The following is a 21,582-nucleotide window of genomic DNA, read 5'->3' on the forward strand; positions in this document are numbered from 1 at the left end:
AATATAAGATAAAAGTAAAGTAGTTATCAACCAAACCAAATATCACAAACATCAATACACAATTATATAAATCTGAATCGTATACAACGCAAACAAAAAAAATGATATATTTTTTAATAAGCCATATTTTTAACGTGAAACAAAGTAGAAAAATTATTCTACATGCAAGACCTTTGTTACGGCGGCTATAGATATTTCAGTCTTAAAAAATGGGTCCTTTAAAGACAACCAAATATAAAATGCATTAATAATAATAATTTAAAAAAGTGAAGGGTAGGCAGGCCAACTTTTCAAACATAACGAAAGTTCAGGGAGCATTTATTAAAATAATTCGGTATTTCCTGTTAGTCTCAAAGTCTATATAAACCAACCAATGGACCATTCTCAACTTCATTCCATCCACAACACCCATTCTCCTAAACAACCTTAAAGTCATCGATATCCAAACACACACTCATCATGAACAAACTTCTTTTCTCTTTTCTTGCATTATGTTTTCTTATTATCTTCCAGGAAACCGGCCACACTAAAGTGGCTGGTCGGAATCTGAAAGATGAAATACTGTTGCTCAATCAACAGATTGAGCAGCCGTATCGAACTGGTTACCATTTTCAACCTCCAAGCAATTGGATGAACGGTATGTTTTTTTGCTTTTTTCTTTAATTAAGAATCTTTTAAATATTTTCGAAAAAAATATGTTACTATTATTTTTGATCGGAAATCTGTTTGTTAAATAATATGTTTATAGTAGCTAACTTTCTTTCTTTCGGTTTTCATTGACATGGATACCATACGGACACGCATGGTTGATGATTTGGAATCCACAGATCCTAATGGTGAGTTTATAATTTCGTAAGATGTTATTTTTCCACTTTTAGATAAATGGTTGCTTAATTTTAGAGCAACTTCCGATGTTACTTTCTTGTAATTTAAATATTACTAAAATCGGCAGGAATAACAATATCCACGTAAAAAGCAAGAAAAATGCTACATATGACTTTTCTTGTTTTAAGCATAAAAAATAAGAATAATAATTATTATTATAATAAAAGGCAAATTCGATATAATTTTAATGGATAGAGTTATTAAGAAGAAAGGAACCCCACCAAATACGCAAAGAATGGTGGAATACCCTCTTCTTCCCCACCGCCCACACCCACTTTCGATCTCGATTGTTATGACATATATGCCCCCATATGCTTTTTCTTTTTTTAGCTCCATTTCTTATACTTTTTTACTTTTTACTAAAAATAAATTCCAAATAATACCTCTTCGAAGTAAGATATGGCCATTTGGATATTGGATTGCATTGTTTGGACAGCTTTGGTCCACGTTCTTTAGAGTTGGTGGACGCCCAACTTTGAGTATGTGGGTCAACATAAATGGATAATTAATTATTTATTTCAAATTACCTTTAGAAAAAAAATTACTATTAGAAGGTAACTAATTGTAATAATTTATCACCAAATACAATTATAATAACGTATAACAAGACATTACTTGCTTACATTCTAATACTTCTTTTTAAACTATAATGTTTTATTTGTGTATTATCCATATACAATACTAACCTTGAATATTTTCCTAAATAAATATAGCATTAATATAAGTAAGTGCTTATATTTTATTTAAAAATCTTTGACTCATATGAATTAGATAATATCGAGGTTTAACAAATATAGAAAATAGAATTGTCATTTGAGAATTTTAAACACAAAGGTTCTAATAATCATTTAATATATGTAGGGCCTATGTTATACAAAGGAGTGTACCATTTCTTCTACCAATACAATCCGTATGCAGCTACATTTGGTGACATCATCATTTGGGCTCATGCCGTATCCTACGATTTAGTCAACTGGATCCATCTCGACCCGGCAATTTACCCGACCCAAGAAGCCGACATCAAGAGTTGCTGGTCGGGATCTGCCACCATCTTACCAGGAAATATTCCGGCCATGTTATACACCGGCAGCGATTCAAAGTCCCGTCAAGTCCAAGACCTCGCATGGCCCAAAAACCTCTCCGATCCTTTCCTCCGTGAATGGGTGAAACACCCAAAAAACCCACTCATAACCCCACCGGAGGGCGTCAAAGACGACTGTTTCCGTGACCCTAGCACCGCCTGGCTCGGCGACGACGGCGTATGGCGGATCGTGGTCGGTGGTGATCGTGACAACAACGGTATGGCGTTTCTGTACCAGAGTACTGATTTTGTAAACTGGAAAAGATACGAACAGCCTCTTTCCTCGGCGATTGCCACCGGAACTTGGGAGTGCCCGGACTTTTATCCGGTGCCGTTGAACAGCACTAATGGGCTTGATACATCGGTGAATACTGGTAGTTTCAAGCATGTAATGAAAGCAGGATTTGAAGGACATGATTGGTATACAATTGGGACTTACAGTTCTGATCATGAGAACTTTTTACCACAAAATGGGTTGAGTTTAACTGGAAGTACTTTGGATTTGAGGTACGATTATGGCCAATTTTATGCTTCCAAGTCGTTCTTCGATGATGCCAAGAAGAGAAGGGTTTTATGGGCTTGGGTTCCTGAAACTGATTCTCAAGAAGATGATATCGAAAAAGGATGGGCTGGTCTTCAGGTAGTGTTTTTAATTTACTTTTGGAAAAATAATATACAACTTTATGTGGAGTGTAGACTTAATTCATATATTGATAATTCATATAAAAACTATTTATTATTTATACTTTGTTAATACTATATTTTGTTTTTCTTACAATACATTCGTGATTGCAGTCATTTCCAAGGGCGCTTTGGATTGATAGAAGTGGAAAGCAACTGATTCAATGGCCGGTGGAGGAGATCGAAGCACTTCGTCAGAACGAAGTTAAACTTGAAGACACGAACCTTAAACCGGGTTCGGTTCTTGAAATACATGGCATTACTGCTGCTCAGGTTTGTACCTTGTGCATAAAAAAATGTACTCTTCTGGAGGATGGTGTTAACAAATTTTGTTTGTTATTTTTTGGAAATTTAGGCTGATGTCACAATTTCATTTAAATTGGAGAACTTGAAAGAGGCAGAGGTTTTGGATACGAGTTCGGTCGATCCACAAGCACTTTGTACCGAAAGAGGTGCCTCAAGCGAAGGTGCGTTTGGGCCTTTTGGCTTGTTGACTATGGCGTCTAAAGATTTGGAAGAAAAGACTGCAATCTTCTTTAGGGTTTTTCAAAACCAGAACGGACGATACTCTGTGCTCATGTGTAGCGATCTTAGCAGGTTTGTAGTGATTTATTCAGTTGTTTTATGGAAAATGATGCATATGTTGAATAAAATGACTCTGTTTTATGAAGAAAAATAAATTAGAGTTTTCGTGTGATTCTCATGTGTTTTATTATTGTAGTTTCCAATTATTAATTGCTTTTTGTTTGTGTTTAAAGGTCTACTGTTAGGAGTAACATCGACACGACAAGTTATGGTGCATTTGTGGACATAGATCCTAGGTCCGAGGAGATCTCTTTGAGAAACTTGGTATGTAATTTTATTCAACATTTAACTTTCAACCATCATGGGATATTTTATTTTAATTCGAGCTATTAGTTTTATTAATGCACTCCACAATTGTCATTTTTGCAATTTGACCCCTTGTTTGTTGAATATTTACAGATAGATCACTCAATTATTGAAAGCTTCGGAGCTGGTGGGAAGACATGTATCACTAGCCGGATTTACCCAAAATTTGTCAAAAATGAAGATGCCCACCTTTTCGCTTTTAATAATGGTACTCAAAGTGTCAAAATATCCCAAATGAGTGCTTGGAGTATGAAGAATGCTGAATTTGTTGTGGATCAGACTGTAAAAAGCACAATGTAAAAAATACTGAAGGACACCGAATATATTTAAAAGAGGTAGATTATTCTTGTTAATTACTAAATAAAGGAAGCATTGGAGGCCGGAAGAGTAGGTTTGTTAGCTCTTTCGTAGAGGTCATTCTTTCTTGCTTTATTCCTTGTGTAAATTTTTCGAGGTTGTACCATTTTTTAGGCATTTATAATTTATTAAGATGTAAGAGTTTGTGCAAAGCACATGATACCATTGTAACAAATTATTGTTTCATTAATACAATTACAATATTTGAGTAATCCTTCTATTTAAACTTCAAGTTGTTGTGCCTTCAAATTTTATACTCCTTGCGTCCCAAAATTATAGTCCATCTTTCCTTTTGGGTTTATCCTAAAAAATAGTCCACTTCTAAAAATAAATAACATTTTTACCAAAATACCCCCTCATTATTACTTAACCAACTAAACATTTAATAGAACACTAAATGCCAAGTAAGGACAAAACTGTCATTTTATTATATAAAGTTAGTGGTAATTAATGTTTTTTTTAATCTGTGTGTTTTTTGTCTGTGGACAATAATATTAAGACGGATGGAGTATAACATATGGTACGATGAAATTAATAAATAAATAAATAATGATTTTTATACTTCAATTGATTTGAATGACAAACCTAAACTTGTTGCTATATTTGCTATATGTCTTTGTTTTCTTCCTTTCCTTCTTATTAACAAATTACAATTTCTGGTAATTTTGAATTAACTATTTTTTATTTGTTATTATGTTCTGTTTTTCAATTATATTTAATACCGGTTATTAATAATGATATATTTATATTTATTTAAATAATAATATTAATAATAATAATAATAATATATCAAATTTAAACAAATTTTGAACGTAAGTTGTCACCCTTCCATTTAGGTTCCAATTATCCAACAAGCAAACATCAATTTGTTATTTCATTCCAATTTTACAGCTTGATTTCATGAATCCATTCCAATTTCAAAACTAATTCTCCATTTATTCCAAAACGAATTCCAGGCATTGTATGAATTATAATTCTATCTGCAACGGAAGATTTAACCTTAGGAATTGTATTTCACATCAAAGCTTTTCTCTCAATTTGATTACAGCAATTCACTATTCGTTTCTGTTGCCACTAACGACATTCAAACATAGGAAGCGACTGTAGTTGAGGATAGGTTGATAGTGTTTATGAGACTGGTCTCGAATTCTATTCATCGTCGGAGGAACATGAGGAGATTATGGAGTTGGTAACTCAATTAGAAGCGATTAATCCAACATGGACGCCTACGGATGTTGTGGAGCTTTTTTATGGCAATTTGATTTTGTTATAAGCACATTGGATCCTGTCACACCCCTAGCTAGCGCGCGGAAACACCAGGCGGTGTAACGTCATTCCTTGTATCACAGTTATTAAACATACATTGAACAATTGTAAGTCCCTAAAATATGTTTGATGTATCAATCAGATCCACTTGATGGTGTGGAATCTCAATCAAGCGGATGATGCAAGATCAAATGGAAAAGAAGAAGAAGAAAAACTTGATGAATATGTGGTGTATTCAATATTATGAATGATGTTCCATACACATAAGATCCACACACACTTCTTCTCTCTAGTTTCTCTCTCTACAATATGATTATGAATGAATGCTCCTTTAGACTCCTCACCCTTACATCTCTCTCTCTCTCTCTCTCTCTCTCTCTATATATATATATATATATATATATATATATATATATATATATATATATATATATATATATATATATGGACCGCAAACTCAAGGCCTAAACCCAATGCTAGACCGAAATCACATGGGTTTTCGGTCCAAGCTACAAATAAACCAAATATTATTTTCGGTCCAAGACTAAAAACAATAAATGCTTAGAAAAGCAAAGTATAAACAATATTTTTTTACCCAACAATCTCTCCCTTAGTTGTTAGAGCTAAATGTTGTAATAGTCGAAGAGTCAGTTTGTTTGTTACGAAGAGTCTTTTGTCTTCGTATGTAGGGGTCTTCGTATGTATAGTTATTTTTCTAAGGCATTATAAAGTCGAGGCTTAACGTTTAGTCCTTAGAAGATTCTTATACTTTTGTTCACCTATAAATAGGGGTCTGTACTAGTGATCTAGGAATCGCTTTTACACAGATTTACAGTTTAGTCATTGTATTCTGTAAACTGAAAAGCATAATACGAGCTGAACAAAGATTCTATTTACTCTAGTGTTCATCGTTTAAATCATTTACTCAATTCATACTTAGATTACATTCAAACTAAATTTCAAATATCTACATTTGGTATCAGTGTAGGAATCCTTTCTGTGATCTGATTTTCATACGTTCAAAAAGGTTTTTGAGTCTATTGTTTGATTCAAAAAGTTTCCGTTCTTTTTGTGTGTGAAAAATTCTTCTAGATCCAGGTCTAGGATTTGATTTTGCAAAAGTTTTTGTGAATCGAGTGTTTGTTTTGTGATTCTAATCTGAATTATAAAATTTGATTTCAAATTCTCCAAGTTTTCATCAAAATCTTAAGTTTTTGTTCCGTACAACAATGACGTTATTCAATCTTAACTCCATGACATCATTTTCTCATCTGCTTGGATCATCCACAAAGATTCCGATGCTAATTCCGGAATATTACGATCAGTTGGCAGATCGTATGCAAGACTACTTGAACGGATTGGATGAGGAACTATGGAATTGCATTTCAGGGGAAATCAATCCACCTGCAATAGTTCAGCCAATTGGTTCATCTTCAAACAATTCAGAGGTTGATAATCAATCTAATCGTTTGAAACAGCTGGAGAAGAGGTGTTTGAGGGAATTAAGAGGTGCTTTGCCTCCTGTTGTGTACAACTATGTCAGGAGTTGCACAACAGCTAAAGAAATCTGGAACAAACTCAAAGATAAATTTCAAGGCAGTGAGAAGACGAAGATCACTTCTGTGAAAAATGTCTAGTGGAACTCAAGGATTTCAAACAGAAGGAGTCTGAATCCATTGAAGTATACTATGATCGGTTCAACGAGTTAATCTACCGTTGCAATCGTTATGGTATCATTAGGTCATCAATGGAGTTCAACTTAATATTTGTGATGGGACTTCGAAAGGAATGGAGGAGTGTAAGTATGATGGTGAAAAACCAGCAGAGCTTTAATACTTCGACTTTAAATGATTTGTACAATCAACTGAAATCTCATGAAAATGAGGTTAGTTGAGGAAGCAATGGCGAGTCTTGGTGGTCCATTGGCTCTAATTTCGAAGGTTTCAGAAAAAGAGAGTGAAAAATCGAAGTCTGATGAAGAAGAAGGATTTCTGATGAATTCTGATGATAAAGCTGTGGCTTTTTACTCAAACAATCGAGTAAAGAAATTTTTTAAGAAACCTTTTAATACAAAGAACAAATCATCATATTCGAAGGGAAGTTTTGAGAACAAAAGTGGAATGGTTGAGAAGGTGAAGGAAGAAAAGAAGGATTCGAAGAGCGGAGTGGAGAAAATGGAAAAAAAGTTAAAGGGTGACACTGGGATTGATTGCCATTATTGCAATGGTGCTAATCACTTGGCAATGGATTGTATGTTGAGAAAGAAGGAGGAAAAGAAAAACAAAACAAAGGATGAAGCCTATTATACTGAGAAGCTGGAGGAAGTAAAGTCAAGAGCAAAGAATTTGTCTTTGGTGGCTCATGGAGAAATTGAATCAGATGGAACATATCAAATATGGTCTTCAGGCTCTGATGATGAAGAGATGAGGAATCCATCACATGGAGCCATGTTTGCAAAGCTTGAGGAGGTTTCAGATGAAGAGCAGACTTACGAAGTGCATGGGCAGTGCTTCGTATCTAAGTCTACTGACAAGTCGCCTATGACAACAAAGGTACGTAACATTCTTGAATCTTTTAATATTCCAGTTTCTGCATATAATTCTAAATTAGTATCTTTTGATGAAACTGTTACTCACTTTGATTCACTTGTCGTATCTGCTAGCAATGAGGCGAAAAAGTTAAATGATCAATTACTAGAGACAAGAAAGAAGCTAGATTCGAAAGTCACTAGGATTGATTATTTAGAATTGCAAGTTTCAAATATTATGGCACATAGGGAGAATTTAGCTAGAGAAATAAATTTGTTATTGGCACAGCGTAATATTTTTTGTAATTCTGCAAAAAGACTCTATGGAAAATTAACTGAATTGCATCATTCTAGTGAGATTAGTAAGGAACAACATAGAAAGTTACTACCATTTTTAGCTTATGAAAGAGCTAAGGTAGATAACATTTCATATGATTGTGAAAAAGAAATAGCTGATTTTAACAAAGTTCCAGATGATAGGTTTAGATATGGAATTGTTAAAGTCGAAGAGTGTCTTGATGCTAATGACTTAGTAAAAATTGTGAATGAGACCTTGACCAAATCTGAACAAATTCGAATTTTGAAAAAGACTGAGAATTCTACATCTAATTCTCAATCTAATTTTGCTGATATTGAAGATAATTCTGATAATATTAGTGAAATTAGTGATTTAGAGGATGTAGATTGTTCCTAGTTGTCTGTGATAAATGTTACAAATTCTTTTAAAGGGAAAGAAAAATATGAGGAATTATTGGTGAAAATTGACACTGATCAACCTTAAATTTCGAAAGTTTGTGATATGGATTTTGTGGATATACGAGATAGTCAAACAGATGATAGTGACATTGAGGAAGAAACCAAACATTCGAAGACAAAGAAAAGTCTGAAAGAGGTTGAAATTCCTCGAGTTGTTGTCGATCAGGTTTATATGGATTCACAAGAGTTTGAGAAAATTCTTAGTGAAAAAGGTGCTCATTATCTTGAATCAAATATCGTGGTTTATCCAATCTTCAAATGCACTGATGATATTGTGTTCCCAAACCAAGTCTTCGTTACAACAGGCAATGTTGAAAATATAAAGCCAGAATTCAAAAAGTTGGTGGAGGAGGACAATAAGAAAACTTTTGATTAAGGTTTCTTCGCAAATAAAAGCACGGTTGAAAACAATCTAACAAAGAACTCATATACATTTCAACGTCAAAAACCAAAACGAACATGGGTTGAAAAATCAAAAGTTTAAAAGAAGTTGGTTAATACAACTGAAAATGTGCTAACAAGGAAAGAATTTGTTAAACCAGGAATTAAAGAAGTTAACAAAGCGATAAAATTGAATTCAAAGGAGTTTAAAGAACAAGTTGAAAATTTTTCAAAAGAAAATAAAATTTCAAAAAGACAAGCAAGAACAACAATTTTTTGGCAAACCATTGAGTCATTAAATAAGACATCAATAAATTTTTCAAAAGAAAAGAAAGTTCTTAATAACACAACATTTTCAAATAATCAAACTCGTTTTTAGAAAAGATTTTCAAAAACCTAAACAATTCTCTGAAATAAATAAGCAAACAACATTTTCTAAAGAACCAATAACAACACTTCCAAGAAAAAGTTTTCAGAAAAAGGTTGAAAAACAGATTTCAGATTCACAAATAAATTCGTCTTATCATGAATCATATCTTTTAAAACCAAAAGTGGATTATGTTCCATTTTCAGCAAATTGTTCCAATCTTCTGAAGAAACAAGCTGAAAAAGCTTCAAATGCGAAGGGTATAAAAACTAAAATACATATTGATCATTGGTTGGAAGGAAAGGGAAAAATGTATCAATCAAGTAAGTTTTCGAAAGAACAAATACATGAAGAATATGAAAAGTATGCAAATCCTTCAATGAATGGCAGTTCATCATCCAAGGAATTCAATATTTCAGTCAAAGCTTGGAAACCGGTCACAAAAGCGAAGACTGTCATATCACAGACTCAAAATGCGAAGGGTAAAGTCAGTGAAAATTTGAAGAAAGTAAAATCTCATATATCTGACCCTTTGAATGAAGAAGTTAACTTTGTTGACAATATCAAAACTAGAGTTTGTGATTGGGTTAATGGTTATACTTTACAATTGAAACAGAAACCTAATATAAATGGACCCAAAAAGCCTTGGGTACCTAAATTTTTTCAATAATCGCATGTACTTTGTGACGAGCAATATGACAACAAATGGTATATCGATAGTGGTTGCTCACGTCACATGACTGGGAAGAAGGAAAACTTGCGTGATTTTAGAAGCCTAGAGAATGGTGGAGTGGTTAAATTTGGAAATAACCATAAATGCAAAGTCAAGGGTTATGGAAAGATAACGAATGGAAATTTCACTATCAATCGAGTTGCATGTGTAGAAGGCTTACAATATAACTTGATAAGTGTTTCACAACTTGTTGTGGGCACTGGCAATCAAGTTCTTTTCAATGAAGAAGGAAGTGTCATTTCGAATGTTGAGACAAATGAAGTTTTACTCAAGTCAAAACGGAAAGGTGAGATGTTTACATTGGACATCAATCCAATTATAGGCAAACCTGCTGTGTGTCTACTTTCGAAGGCTGCTGCCGATGTAAGCTAGTTATGGCACAGGAGGCTATCACATCTTAATTTTCGAAACATCAACAAACTTGTGGTACAAGATCTGGTAAGAGGTTTACCCATTCTTAAATATGATAATGACAGTTTGTGTGCAGCTTGCGAAGTAGGAAAACAACACAAACAAGGTCATTCGATAACAGTAGATTCGAAGATTGTTGAACCACTGGAACTTTTGCATATTGATTTATGTGGTCCTTCAACAGTTGCTACTCTTAACAAGAAAATGTACATTCTAGTTATTGTGGATGATTTTTCAAGATTTACGTGGGTTTACTTTCTCAGGTTAAAATCCGAAGTCTCACAAGTGATGATTGATTTTATAAAGAAAATGGAAATTTCGTTGAAGAAGCCAGTTCAAAAAATTAAAAGTGATCATGGAACTGAGTTAAAAAATCGTGTTTTCTTATATTTGACCCAACAAACTCCCCTAAAAATGTAGCTGGCTTTTCTTGTCAATATTCATTTGGAGCTTGGCTTCAGTTATTTGTCTTCTATTTCTTCACAATTTCAAGATAAAAAAACTGAATCTTCTAAGTGAGTGACTTCATCTTGAATAGTTGGGCATTTCTTCAAAATTTGACTTTGAATGCACGTTGGATGTGGAGGCTTCTTGAAAAGATAATTGAAAATCATCACTTTCAGCTTGAGAATCTTCAGAGAGATTAACAGAGAACGAATCTTCTGGATCCCTTCAGCAGGTTCATAGATAGTAGCAAATTGATTGAGGAGGCTTCAATGCAATCTGTCACATAATCTTCAAGTGTAGCTTCACCTTGTTTCTAGGGTTGAAAGATTGAATGTTGAAAGAATAATGTTCATTTCTTGTTCCATCAAATGAGAATTTTTCAACGATCATGGATGAAGCTTTGGCTCAGAAAATCTCGATACAGTCTCCATGAGTCTCATCTAAAATTGAATTCATTTTTAAAAAAGAAAGAAAAATTTGAGGTAAAAACAAAACTAAAAGAAAACTTAGCACACAATATTTTTGGATTTTTCATATTTTCGGAAAGAAATATATATCAGAAACAAAAATATATTTTTTTTTTATTTTTTTATTTTTCTGAAAAAAGTAAGATAAAATAAAACAGAAATAACATTATTTTTTGAATTTTGAATTTTTTTTTATTTTTGTTTGTTTTTAATTTTTTTTTTAATTCTTCCCCTTAATTTGTGCATAGAGGAAACTATGAACAAAGTGAACAAAAACAAAAATAAGGACTAAAATTAAAACTTTTGGGATCAAAGTTGTCAAGCAATTCAATATCGTTTATCAACACACGCCTGATGTTTTGATCCGGTCAATCACCAGTATTGTGGTCCACTTAAATACAAAGGATATTTTATAAATTTGACAAATTATACACTAGCAAGTCATTGTCATATATATATATATATATATATATATATATATATATATATATATATATATATATATATTCCTACATAGACCATTTAGCTGACGACGACCAAGGATATTGTTGGCCACTTAAATTCAGTAGCGAGATCTACAAAAAACCTTTTAAATTGTTCAATTTTTGTAACGATCCAAAAATCAGGGGTAAAATTTTCATTTTTAATCCAACCCAAACATAGATACCATTTATTCCAAACATTCCAAAACATTGTTAATCAGAAACATCTATCAGAGTTCATCCCAAAATCAATCGTTGCGGAAATCATAGGTGTGTGCACTACGATCAATCTGATCCCTTCATTTCCATGAAACCTGAAACCAAAACTGTAAACCGTAAGCACAAAGCTTAGTGAGTCCCCCATAGCATACCCCACACACAATCCATAATCCACATATCGTATTAGCTGTGAAAGCTATCTCTATCGTTATCACATATCAATCAGCTATAAAAGCTACTCTACCATGTATCACATATCAAATAGCTATAAAAGCTATCTCTACCATTAAGACATATCAATTAGCTATATAAGCTACTTCTGCCACATATCACATATCAAATAACTATAAAATCTATCTCCACCATTGGCACATATCAATTAGCTATACAAGCTATCTCTACCGTTAGCCACAAAGGCTATCTCTACCATTAGCCACAAGGCTATCTCTACCATCAGCCATAAAGGTTGTCTCTACTATTAGCCACAAGGTTGTCTCTACCATTAGCCACAAGGCTATCTCTATCATCAGCCATAAAGGATGTCTCTACTATTAGCCATAAGACTATCTCTACCACATATCACGCATACATACATATCACACACCTCTACATAGCAAGTATAGCAACTGTCATAAAATGGGTCGGCCTTGGTGCCGTAGACCCATTGGTATGGTGAGAAGACTCACCTCTCAACTGCTAAACTGATAAGCTGAAATCAGACATATCCCACATGCTGCTCCTTCTCAACTACCCATAATCATTAGGTGATTAAATTGACACAACCCCATAAATACCCTCAGGTCAACCCTAGTCAAAGTCTATGTCTGTAGTCAAGGTCAACAATCCATATTGACCTTTACTCGTCGAGTACAATTAGCCACTGTTCGGGTTCCTTTCTTAACTCGTCAACTTGTCGAGTCACCCGAGAGACTCGTTGAGTTCCTTGATGTTCACGGCCGTAAACTCCCAACCGAAAACCCTTGACCGTGAAACCTTGGCCGTGAATGAGAAAACCCTCTCGACTCGCCGGGTCACAAGAGTGACTCGACGAGTTCCCACATATTCGGTCCTTTCTAGTGGGATTTAAGGTCCCAAACTTTAGATCCATATTCTCCTAGTGATAATACCACGTAAAGTTACTAACTTTACATTCATACTAAGTCTCATAATGCTAAAACCACATCAACAAGCTTCTTACAAGTCCCTAATGCATGAATAAGAATCAGGGTGCACCAAGGAGACAACTTTATGACATTTGGGACCTAAGAAGATCTAGATCTGAACCATATTCTTATGATAGGTCCAGATCCAAACTTGGTTCCATTCCTTAAGGATGGCCATAATCTTCCAAACGAAATCTAAGAGCTTTAAGCTCTAAGGTAACAGATTAGTACCTCAATAAGGTGCCCAACACGAAATAGATACTCGATCTAGTGCTCCTCCCTTGATACTTCCTCTTCAAGCTTGAAATCCTCCCCCAAATCCCAAAGACAAGCTCCCAAAGGCTCTCGCTCTCTCTCTCTCTCTCTCTATACACAAAAGGTTTGCGGCCGAGAACAGGTTCTAGGGTGTAAATGTTGGATAAGGTGTCTAAGTCCATAACTATTTCTGGTATGTAGTTGACCCGGTTTGGCATTGTCCATTTGGGTTGCATGGCATCATGCATTTGGATAGACTAAATGGGAGAAATAACACTTGTGGTTTATTTATATATTATAAGTTCTAATATATTAATAGTATTATTTAATTAGTGTTGATCAAGAATTAATTTGGAATTAATTAAGTGATCAAAAGAAGACTACTTAAATATATGGGTGTCACACCCCGAAACCGATGGCGGAAACGTTTCGGGGCGGAGGACGTCATGTATAGCATCACAACCAATGAATAACAACAATCATAGCAACACAACCATTATAGTGAATATTTGAATAAATGCTTACATCTGTTTGAAACTCATATTGAAATACATCCAATAGTTTTACAAAATAAAAACTTAAAATCTCTAAATGCTTCGGTTCCTCGAAAATCCAACAAGTACCTGTCTACTGATTTCCTGAGAATACAAGCAGTTTGAAAATATCAGCATAAAGCTGGTGAGTTCATAAGCAGTAATTTGTAATGAAAACTTATTGATAAGCGAGCCGAAATGATATTGTAGTTTCAAGAAAATCCGATATTTTCTTTTGTGAAAAACGTAGTGTGATCGATTTCGTATACAACCATGAATGTTCGTTTCTGAAAATCGTATAGATATGCAAAATACTACTTCATGTGACTAGCTAAAGCTAATCATGAAGTATACGTATTTGAATGTAAAACCGTAGCATAAATGATTCGGTTTTTGAAAACCCTGGCTCGACGAGTATGCATAGTGTGTTTAGTTCTATTTGGTATAAATAAAACTACTGAAGAAAACCAGGTTGGTAAACTATCGGTGATTTATACATAATGTGAGTCATATAACCATGCTTGATATGACTATAGACCTTTCCAATGTTCTTCTGGCGTTGACGTTAAATGACATTTGTACATCTTAGGCGTGCCCGCCAAACTGTAGCTAACAGTCCAGATGTGGGATTGTCAGTCTCGAATAGATCTATTCACAAACCTCACGCTCTCCCTCCAGGAGACTCTGGTTATACAGTGGTAGGATTTATCCCTGTACACCTAAGGGTACAGTAATGAAGTAGCGCCTCACAGTATTGTATAATCTAGTTTACAAGTAAAGCAGTAACGTTCTACCGTAATGGAAATCTGAGTGTATACCACGTATAATGATAAATTAAAGTTATGAAAAATCATGATACAACAATGATATAAACTGTAAATAGTTTATGTTCTAGTGCATATGTTTAGTAGAGAAAGTTTTCATGCTTGATAATTTCTTAGAGAAATTCCCAACTATACTGATTATAGTTTGTATGAATAATGAAGCAAATATCGCATCCGTAAAAACTGTGCAATTTTCGTGAAAACGTCCCTTATGCTCGACATAGTACAAAAGGGAAATAAAGTATGAAATCTTGCATAAGTTTTATGTATATTCCTGAAAACATTTATGTTTAGCTTATAAGAATAACATTTATGTTTAGCTTGTATTCCCCCCTGAAAACCTTAAAAATACGGAAAAATGTAGGGGTATGAACTCACAGTTATTGCGTGGAGTTGTTGACTGAAAGGAAGGTTCCCGAGTTGTTGCACGTGACACCTAACAAAATCCTATTATCAAATAAATACGTATATATATATCTAAATTAGCGATTTCAATAAATAAAGTGTCATAAGAACACTTGAATTCGGTTGAGGAATGTTACTGAGACTTGCTTGAATCGAAGGAGTGAGTTTACATCCTTAGAACTCGAGTTTACGGTATCTGAAGATGGGTTTACGGTTTCAGCAGGTGGCGGAGTTTACGGTTGTAAACTCAAGAACTGAGTTTACAGTTTTTGAAGCTCGGACCGTATACTCGGAAAACGAGGTTTTGAATGCTGATTTCAATGCGAGGTATGATTCCAGACGCTTCTGAGTGCTCCAAAAGGTGTTTTTCGATGTTTCTCGGAACTTAAACGTGATTTAAGGAATTTACAGTTGAAGAACTTAGAGAGAAGAGGAAAGAATGCGGCCAGAAAAACGTCCCAATGAAGTCGGAGGCATCCTATTTATAGGGTGAAAGTGGGGGCCACTCATCATTGATCGTAAACAGGGTTTACGGTCGTAAACCAGTTTACGGCCGTAAACCTAGTTTACGGTCGTAATCCCCTTTTGACCAAAAATGTTGATTTTCGAGATTTTCAGGTTTATGCTCGATTTTTGTTTCCGACTCGTAAACAATTTATTTAAGCATAACTAGATTATTTTGTTAAACCAAAATTTTGACGGAAAGTTAACGGGTCTGAAATTCCATTAACGGAAGTGCATAACAAAAAGCAGAAAAAGTTTCGGGTTGTCACAATGGGTTGATTAAGTAAATCATCCATAACTTGTATAGTGGGCTAAAGGCTTCATGGATTATTAAGATGGTCTAAGACCCATAGGATGCTCCATCGAGGTTTAAACCCATGGGTCATGAAAATGAAGAGCCATGTTACATTAGGGTTTACATGGTGTAACCCTAAGTGTAACACACTATATAAAGAACATGACATCCACCAAAATTGGCTAGATGAAGTTTCAAGAGGGCTAGACCGATTTTGAAGTGTTCTACATTTCTCTCAAAGTCATTCCAAAGCACTTGGTGTTCTGTGAAACATTTGAGGCATCACACTTAGGGTGCTAGGCTCTCAAGGTTTTCAAGGAATCAAATCAACTACAAGGTATGTAATTCTAGCCATCTTTTATGTTAAACGTTCCCCATGTATGCTAGATAGGATTATGAACCTTGGAAAAAGTATTTTGCATGTATTTTAGCCAAGCATAGATCCAAGGTTTCTAGGGTTGCATGTATACCTTAGGAGTGGCAGAATGCTTAAAAACCCATTAGTGGTATCAGAGCCTAAGCTTGTTTGTTTGATACTTGATGCAAAATAGTGAAAAAAGTCAAATTTCTTGTTGTCTACACATGGGACTCGCCGAGTCCATGGGGGGACTCGACGAGTCCAAGCATACATTCAACCAACTCGGCGAGTTGGTCAGTCAGAGTGCATATTTTCAACTTTTGCTGCTGGAAATGGACTAGAAACATTACCCTAAACTGCTTTGGTGTTTTAAAACTTGTTTTAGATGGTGTAATGGTTGTTCTAATCCATTTATAATGGCTAATATCAAAATTACATGATTATATGTGTTCACATGTTCTTGAAATTTTGATATGATTATTCATGAGTTCTTGATAGATCATAGGAATTACTTGTTTAATGCTTAATTCTTGATCTTTATGTGTTTTAATGGAGTCCATAACTTGTGCTCAATTTACGGATAACCAAAAGTCACTTTGTATTAAATCCATTAAAACAACACATAAGTTAAAAAAAATGAAGAGTCTTCATTTTAATAACTCATAAGTTATGAATTGAAAGGTTTTGTAAAGTTATAAAACTTGCCCTCAAGTTTTGGAACAAGTAAAGTCATCTAGTAAACTTTAGTTCCAACCCCTAAAATTTTAAAAGTTAAAATTCAACCCTTATACTTTATAATATTACAAGTTAATATATATATATATATATATATATATATATATATATATATATATATAAGATCAATTCGTTTTACTGTTAGTAGGCCTCATTCACGAAGCCGGTCTATAAGGGGGGGGGGGGGTATAAGGTTGTTGCCTATAAAATGGCAGCTTAATGGGTGTCCACTCTCACCCACCGCTTCCTTGACTAGTGGAGGGTCGTTAGCCGAACGGGTACGACAATGACTTAAAAATTCTCATTAAAAGTATAATGATTATTATAAGGTAACTAAATGTTTTTATAAAGTCCTAATCTTAGTTACTTTAGGAAAATGTGAATAAGGTGCTAACCCATGAAATTACACTTTGCACTTTGATTAAGTCGTGAGTGGAGCGTGTGTGGTTAACCGACACACTAACTTGGACTTAACAAGGTAGGCAAAGGATGATGTAACAGCCCGGATTCCCAGGTATTATTCATTTATTATTTTTGGTAATTTGTGAGGAGACTCGGCGAGTTGGAGCCTAGACTCGCCGAGTATGAACGTGGATTTGGACGTGGGTTCGCGTCCGGACTCGGCGAGTCCAAGAGTGGACTCGGCGAGTCCATGCTGTTTAATGAAACCCTAATTTCCCATCCCTGAGCCCTATTTAAAGGACCTTATAACCCTTCATTGCGGCTACCTTCGACCTTAAGAGCACCAGAGCATCTGAGAGTCCTTGTGAGTTAGAAAAGAGGCCATTATTCACCATCCTTGTGTGTGTTAGCAAGAAGGGAAGAGGAAGGCCAAGCTAGGAGGGTTGGGGAGCTTGGATCTACTTCCATTTTGGCAGAGGAAGCTATTTGGGGTAATATTCAGAGCTTATTCTCGTGTTTTTATTTATATGGTCAAATCTAGGGTTTCTTCAAGCCTTGTTTACCTTGTAATTGGAGTGTGAGAGGTCCCATGGGGAAATGGTACCTAGATCTGGACCTTAGTAGGTCCAGAGAGTCCCAAATGCTCTGCTTTATGCCTTTCCTTTTGAGTTGGGGACTTAGGTTACCATTTTAGATGTCATTTCACCAAAAGAAGCCTTATAGGCGTCACATGGTAGCCAAGATAGTGACTTTACGTGATGAATGAACTTGGAAGGGCTGGATCTATGAGTCATTCGGACGGATCTGACCTCAGGAGCGAGTTTGAGTTGATGCATGGCATGGACTCGCCGAGTCTGAAGAACAGACTCAGCGAGTAGCATGAAGATTTTCCTTAACCACTCAGCGAGTGGTCTTGCCGAGTTAAGGGGTTGACTCAGTGAGTCAGAGAGGGTTGTCGAGTGGACTGAGTCAAGCTGGAACTCGTCGAGTTGTTCTTGAGACTCGGCGAGTTGAGTCGTGGTGGCCCTGTGATTCATGCCAGGTAGAACTTGTTGAGTCAGGGAAGTACTCGACGTGTCAACTGAGGATCCTAGGGAGTCAGTGAACACGTATAGACTCGCCGAGTCGCTCTAGCGCACTCGCTGAGTCGGGTCAAAGTTGACCGTTGACCAGTGTTGACTTGATAGGGGTTGTAAACCTTAGTTGAGAAAGTGTTAATTAGAGATATATTGTGTTATAGGAGGATTATAGCTCGGAGGATCGAGCGCGAGTGATTTTCGGGATTTGCGAGTTATCGAGATACACGAGGTGAGTCTTCTCACTATACTTTACCTTGAGTAGGTAACCAGAGTTATGTGACAAAGTATTTGTATGCTATGTATGTTATGTGTTGTACTGCGTTATTTCTATGTGATTTATGCTGTGCATGTTTATAGAGTTGGAACCGGAAGGTTCACAGAGTTAATACCAGAGGGTTCACAGAGTAGGGTCCACGGACCCACAGAGTTATAGCCTCGAGTGGCTAATATGTGTTATATGTGGTATTTTGGGGAACTCACTAAGCTTTGTGCTTATAGTGTTGGTGTTATTTGTTTCAGGTACTAGTGATGACCGTGGGAAGGCGCCGGCTTGATCAGTACACACACACGGGATTTTATGTTATCAGATCTTGGGAATTTTTATGTAGCATGGATTGAGTTTCAAACACTAATGTTTTTATGAATATTAAATGATTTGTGTTTTTATAAAATGCGAAAAATTGTTTTGAAATTTACGTTGTTACAAGTTGGTACCAGAGCCTTGGTTTGAGGGATTCGAGTACACCTTCAAGCGTATTTGAACTCAAACTGAGGATTTGAGAGGTATTTTAAAAAAGAGTAAAAGATTTTTGGAAAAATGCAGAGCAGAGTTGTGTGTACGATCGGTCCGCGCCCGAACGGTGATTTCCCAAAATACCCTCAGATTATGTGATATTGATATTGTTATGATGTATTCGCATGCTAGAGTAGGCTAGGTACTCTTATTAGGACTAGAGTGGCCTGATTTGTGATGCCTTAGCCTAGGAAGAGGTGAGCTGGTATGAGATGCTTGAGAGTGAGTAGGTAGCAGCGAGGGGCTTATGAGAGATCTATTAGAGAGTGGTCTATGCATGATAGAGTACCTTGAATTGGGACCCGAAGAGGAGGGCTTGGGGTGTATTCTGATACGGTGCGGACATTAGTATTGGGCCCGTACTACTGAAAGCACCGGGGTGGAGTAGAGCCCAAGTACGAATCTTTGGAATACCATGGATCAAGGAGGAATGAGTTGTCGAGTGTGAGTATGATCGAATGGATTCTAATTTATCATATGTTGTATTTCAGAGGTAGAACATGGTGAGGACACGTCTTATGCCTGAGAGCAGTGGGACCAGTGATGAGGAGATCCTCCAGATCATCCATGAGGAGTTGGCTGCGGCCATCAGGGCAGAGATACCAGAGATGTTCGGGTCTATTAAGACCACGCTGATTGAGACCTTCGATGAGCGTTATGCCGCTCTTTTTGAGGCTGCTGTTGCAGCGGCCACCGCAGCTATTGCTGCCGCGAGGCCGCAAGGTGTTGACGCATTGCTGTTCCGGGAGTTCAGTAACACAAAACCACCAGAGTTTGATGGGACCCAGGACCCGGTGGTAGCTATGAAGTGGATTTTTGAGATAGAGGGGTGTTTCTTCACTTGCTCATCACCTGAGCATTTGAAGGTTCGGTTCGCGCTGAACCAGCTTCGCTTGGGAGCGAAGGACTGGTGGAAGTTTGTGACGGTGCACTTTACGCCTGCTGAGCTTGCGGCGGTGCCCTAGGAGAGGTTCACTGCCATGTTCCAAGATGAGTATGTTCCCCAGGTGGAGAGGGAGCGTTTGGCCCAGGAGTTTCTGACCCTCAAGCAGGGTACTGAGTCTGTTATGTTGATTACCAGGATGTTCCATGAGAGGGCGATGTTCTGCCCTGAGCACATGTCTACGGAGCAGGCACGTATGAGCCGATATTTGAGTATCTTGAGGCGAGACATTCGGGAGTTCATAGCGAACTCCTTGTACCGGACATTTGCCGAGCTTCAGGCAAATGCCTGGAAGAGGGAGATTGAGCTAGAGACTCAGGCCAAGGAGGAGGCCGGAAGAGGGTTCAAGTGTTCTACATTTCTCTCAATGTCATTCCAAAGCACTTGGTGTTGTGTGAAACAATTGAGGCATCACACTTGGGGTGCTAGGCTCTTAAGGTTATCAAGGAATCAAATCAACTACAAGGTATGTAATTCTAGCCATCTTTTATGTTAAAAATTCCCCATGTATGCTAGATAGGATTATGAACCTTGGAAAAAGTATTTTGCATGTATTTTAGACAAACATAGATCCAAGGTTTCTAGGGTTGCATGTATACCTTAGGAGTGTTAGAATGCTCAAAAACCCATCAGTAAAATGGAAAGCTATGAGGCAGCTAATGATGTATATATAGGGGCAAACCCCAAAATTAGGGTTTTCTCCCTACAGCACTAACACGCCGAGTCAGGCCTTCAGACTCGCCGAGTCGGTTCTGATCTGTGACCGCGATTAAATGCCTCCACTCGACGAGTTGGACTCCCAACTCGCCGAATCCATGCACCACAACCCTAAAAATTCAACCAAACCCAATAATACATGGATCAGATGTTACAAGTCTCCCCCACTTGATCTAAACTTCTTCCTCGAAGTTTGCTGACCCAAACACATCCGGGTAATGCGCTCGCATCACCTCTTCCGGCCCCCAAGTGATACGCCACCTTGCCTATCCGAGCCGAGATCCTGAACGGCATGTATACCGAGGCCCCATCTTGCCTGTCTTCCGAAACCTTATAATCCCTTTCAGGGAGACACCTTCAGCAACACGAAATCCAAGATTGAACTAATTACTTGCAACCTGATCACATCTGCTTCATCTAAAAGATGAAGCCTCGAGGTGGTCTGTCTCCCTGACAGACTGGCCACATTGAATTATCAACGAACTGGTTGCACCAGAAAACCAGTCTAAATAGAATACTTCCCCCTCACAATGCCTTGAGGCTTCCTAACAACAAAATCACCGATCAACTGCGGCTACCGAATAACAAGCAATTCCACATACAGACCCCAAATCACTGAAGTCAC

General features: G+C 36.6%; 1 protein-coding gene across 1 annotated transcript; it reads left to right on the forward strand.

Annotated features, from left to right (window-relative positions):
- Positions 1-377: 377 nt before the first annotated feature.
- Positions 378-4,107, forward strand: LOC145052899 (beta-fructofuranosidase, insoluble isoenzyme CWINV6-like). Its single transcript, XM_079000817.1, has 7 exons — positions 378-637; positions 828-836; positions 1,747-2,606; positions 2,762-2,920; positions 3,003-3,244; positions 3,406-3,496; positions 3,632-4,107. Exons 1-7 carry the CDS (start codon positions 460-462, stop codon positions 3,836-3,838), a joined length of 1,746 nt encoding a protein of 581 aa, XP_078856943.1. The 5' UTR covers positions 378-459; the 3' UTR covers positions 3,839-4,107.
- Positions 4,108-21,582: the final 17,475 nt, after the last annotated feature.

Source organism: Lactuca serriola, chromosome 5 (genome assembly GCF_051521515.1).
Source record: "Lactuca serriola cultivar US96UC23 chromosome 5, Lser_US96UC23_V15, whole genome shotgun sequence".
NCBI classification, from domain to species: Eukaryota; Viridiplantae; Streptophyta; class Magnoliopsida; order Asterales; family Asteraceae; genus Lactuca; species Lactuca serriola.

Coding starts and splice junctions, on each gene's coding strand:
- LOC145052899 (XM_079000817.1), top strand. CDS start 460: ATGAACAAACTTCTTTTCTCTTTTCTTGCATTATGTTTTCTTATTATC. Junction 2,921..3,002: donor ATGGCATTACTGCTGCTCAG/GTTTGTACCTTG, acceptor TTGGAAATTTAG/GCTGATGTCACAATTTCATT. Junction 3,497..3,631: donor AGATCTCTTTGAGAAACTTG/GTATGTAATTTT, acceptor GAATATTTACAG/ATAGATCACTCAATTATTGA.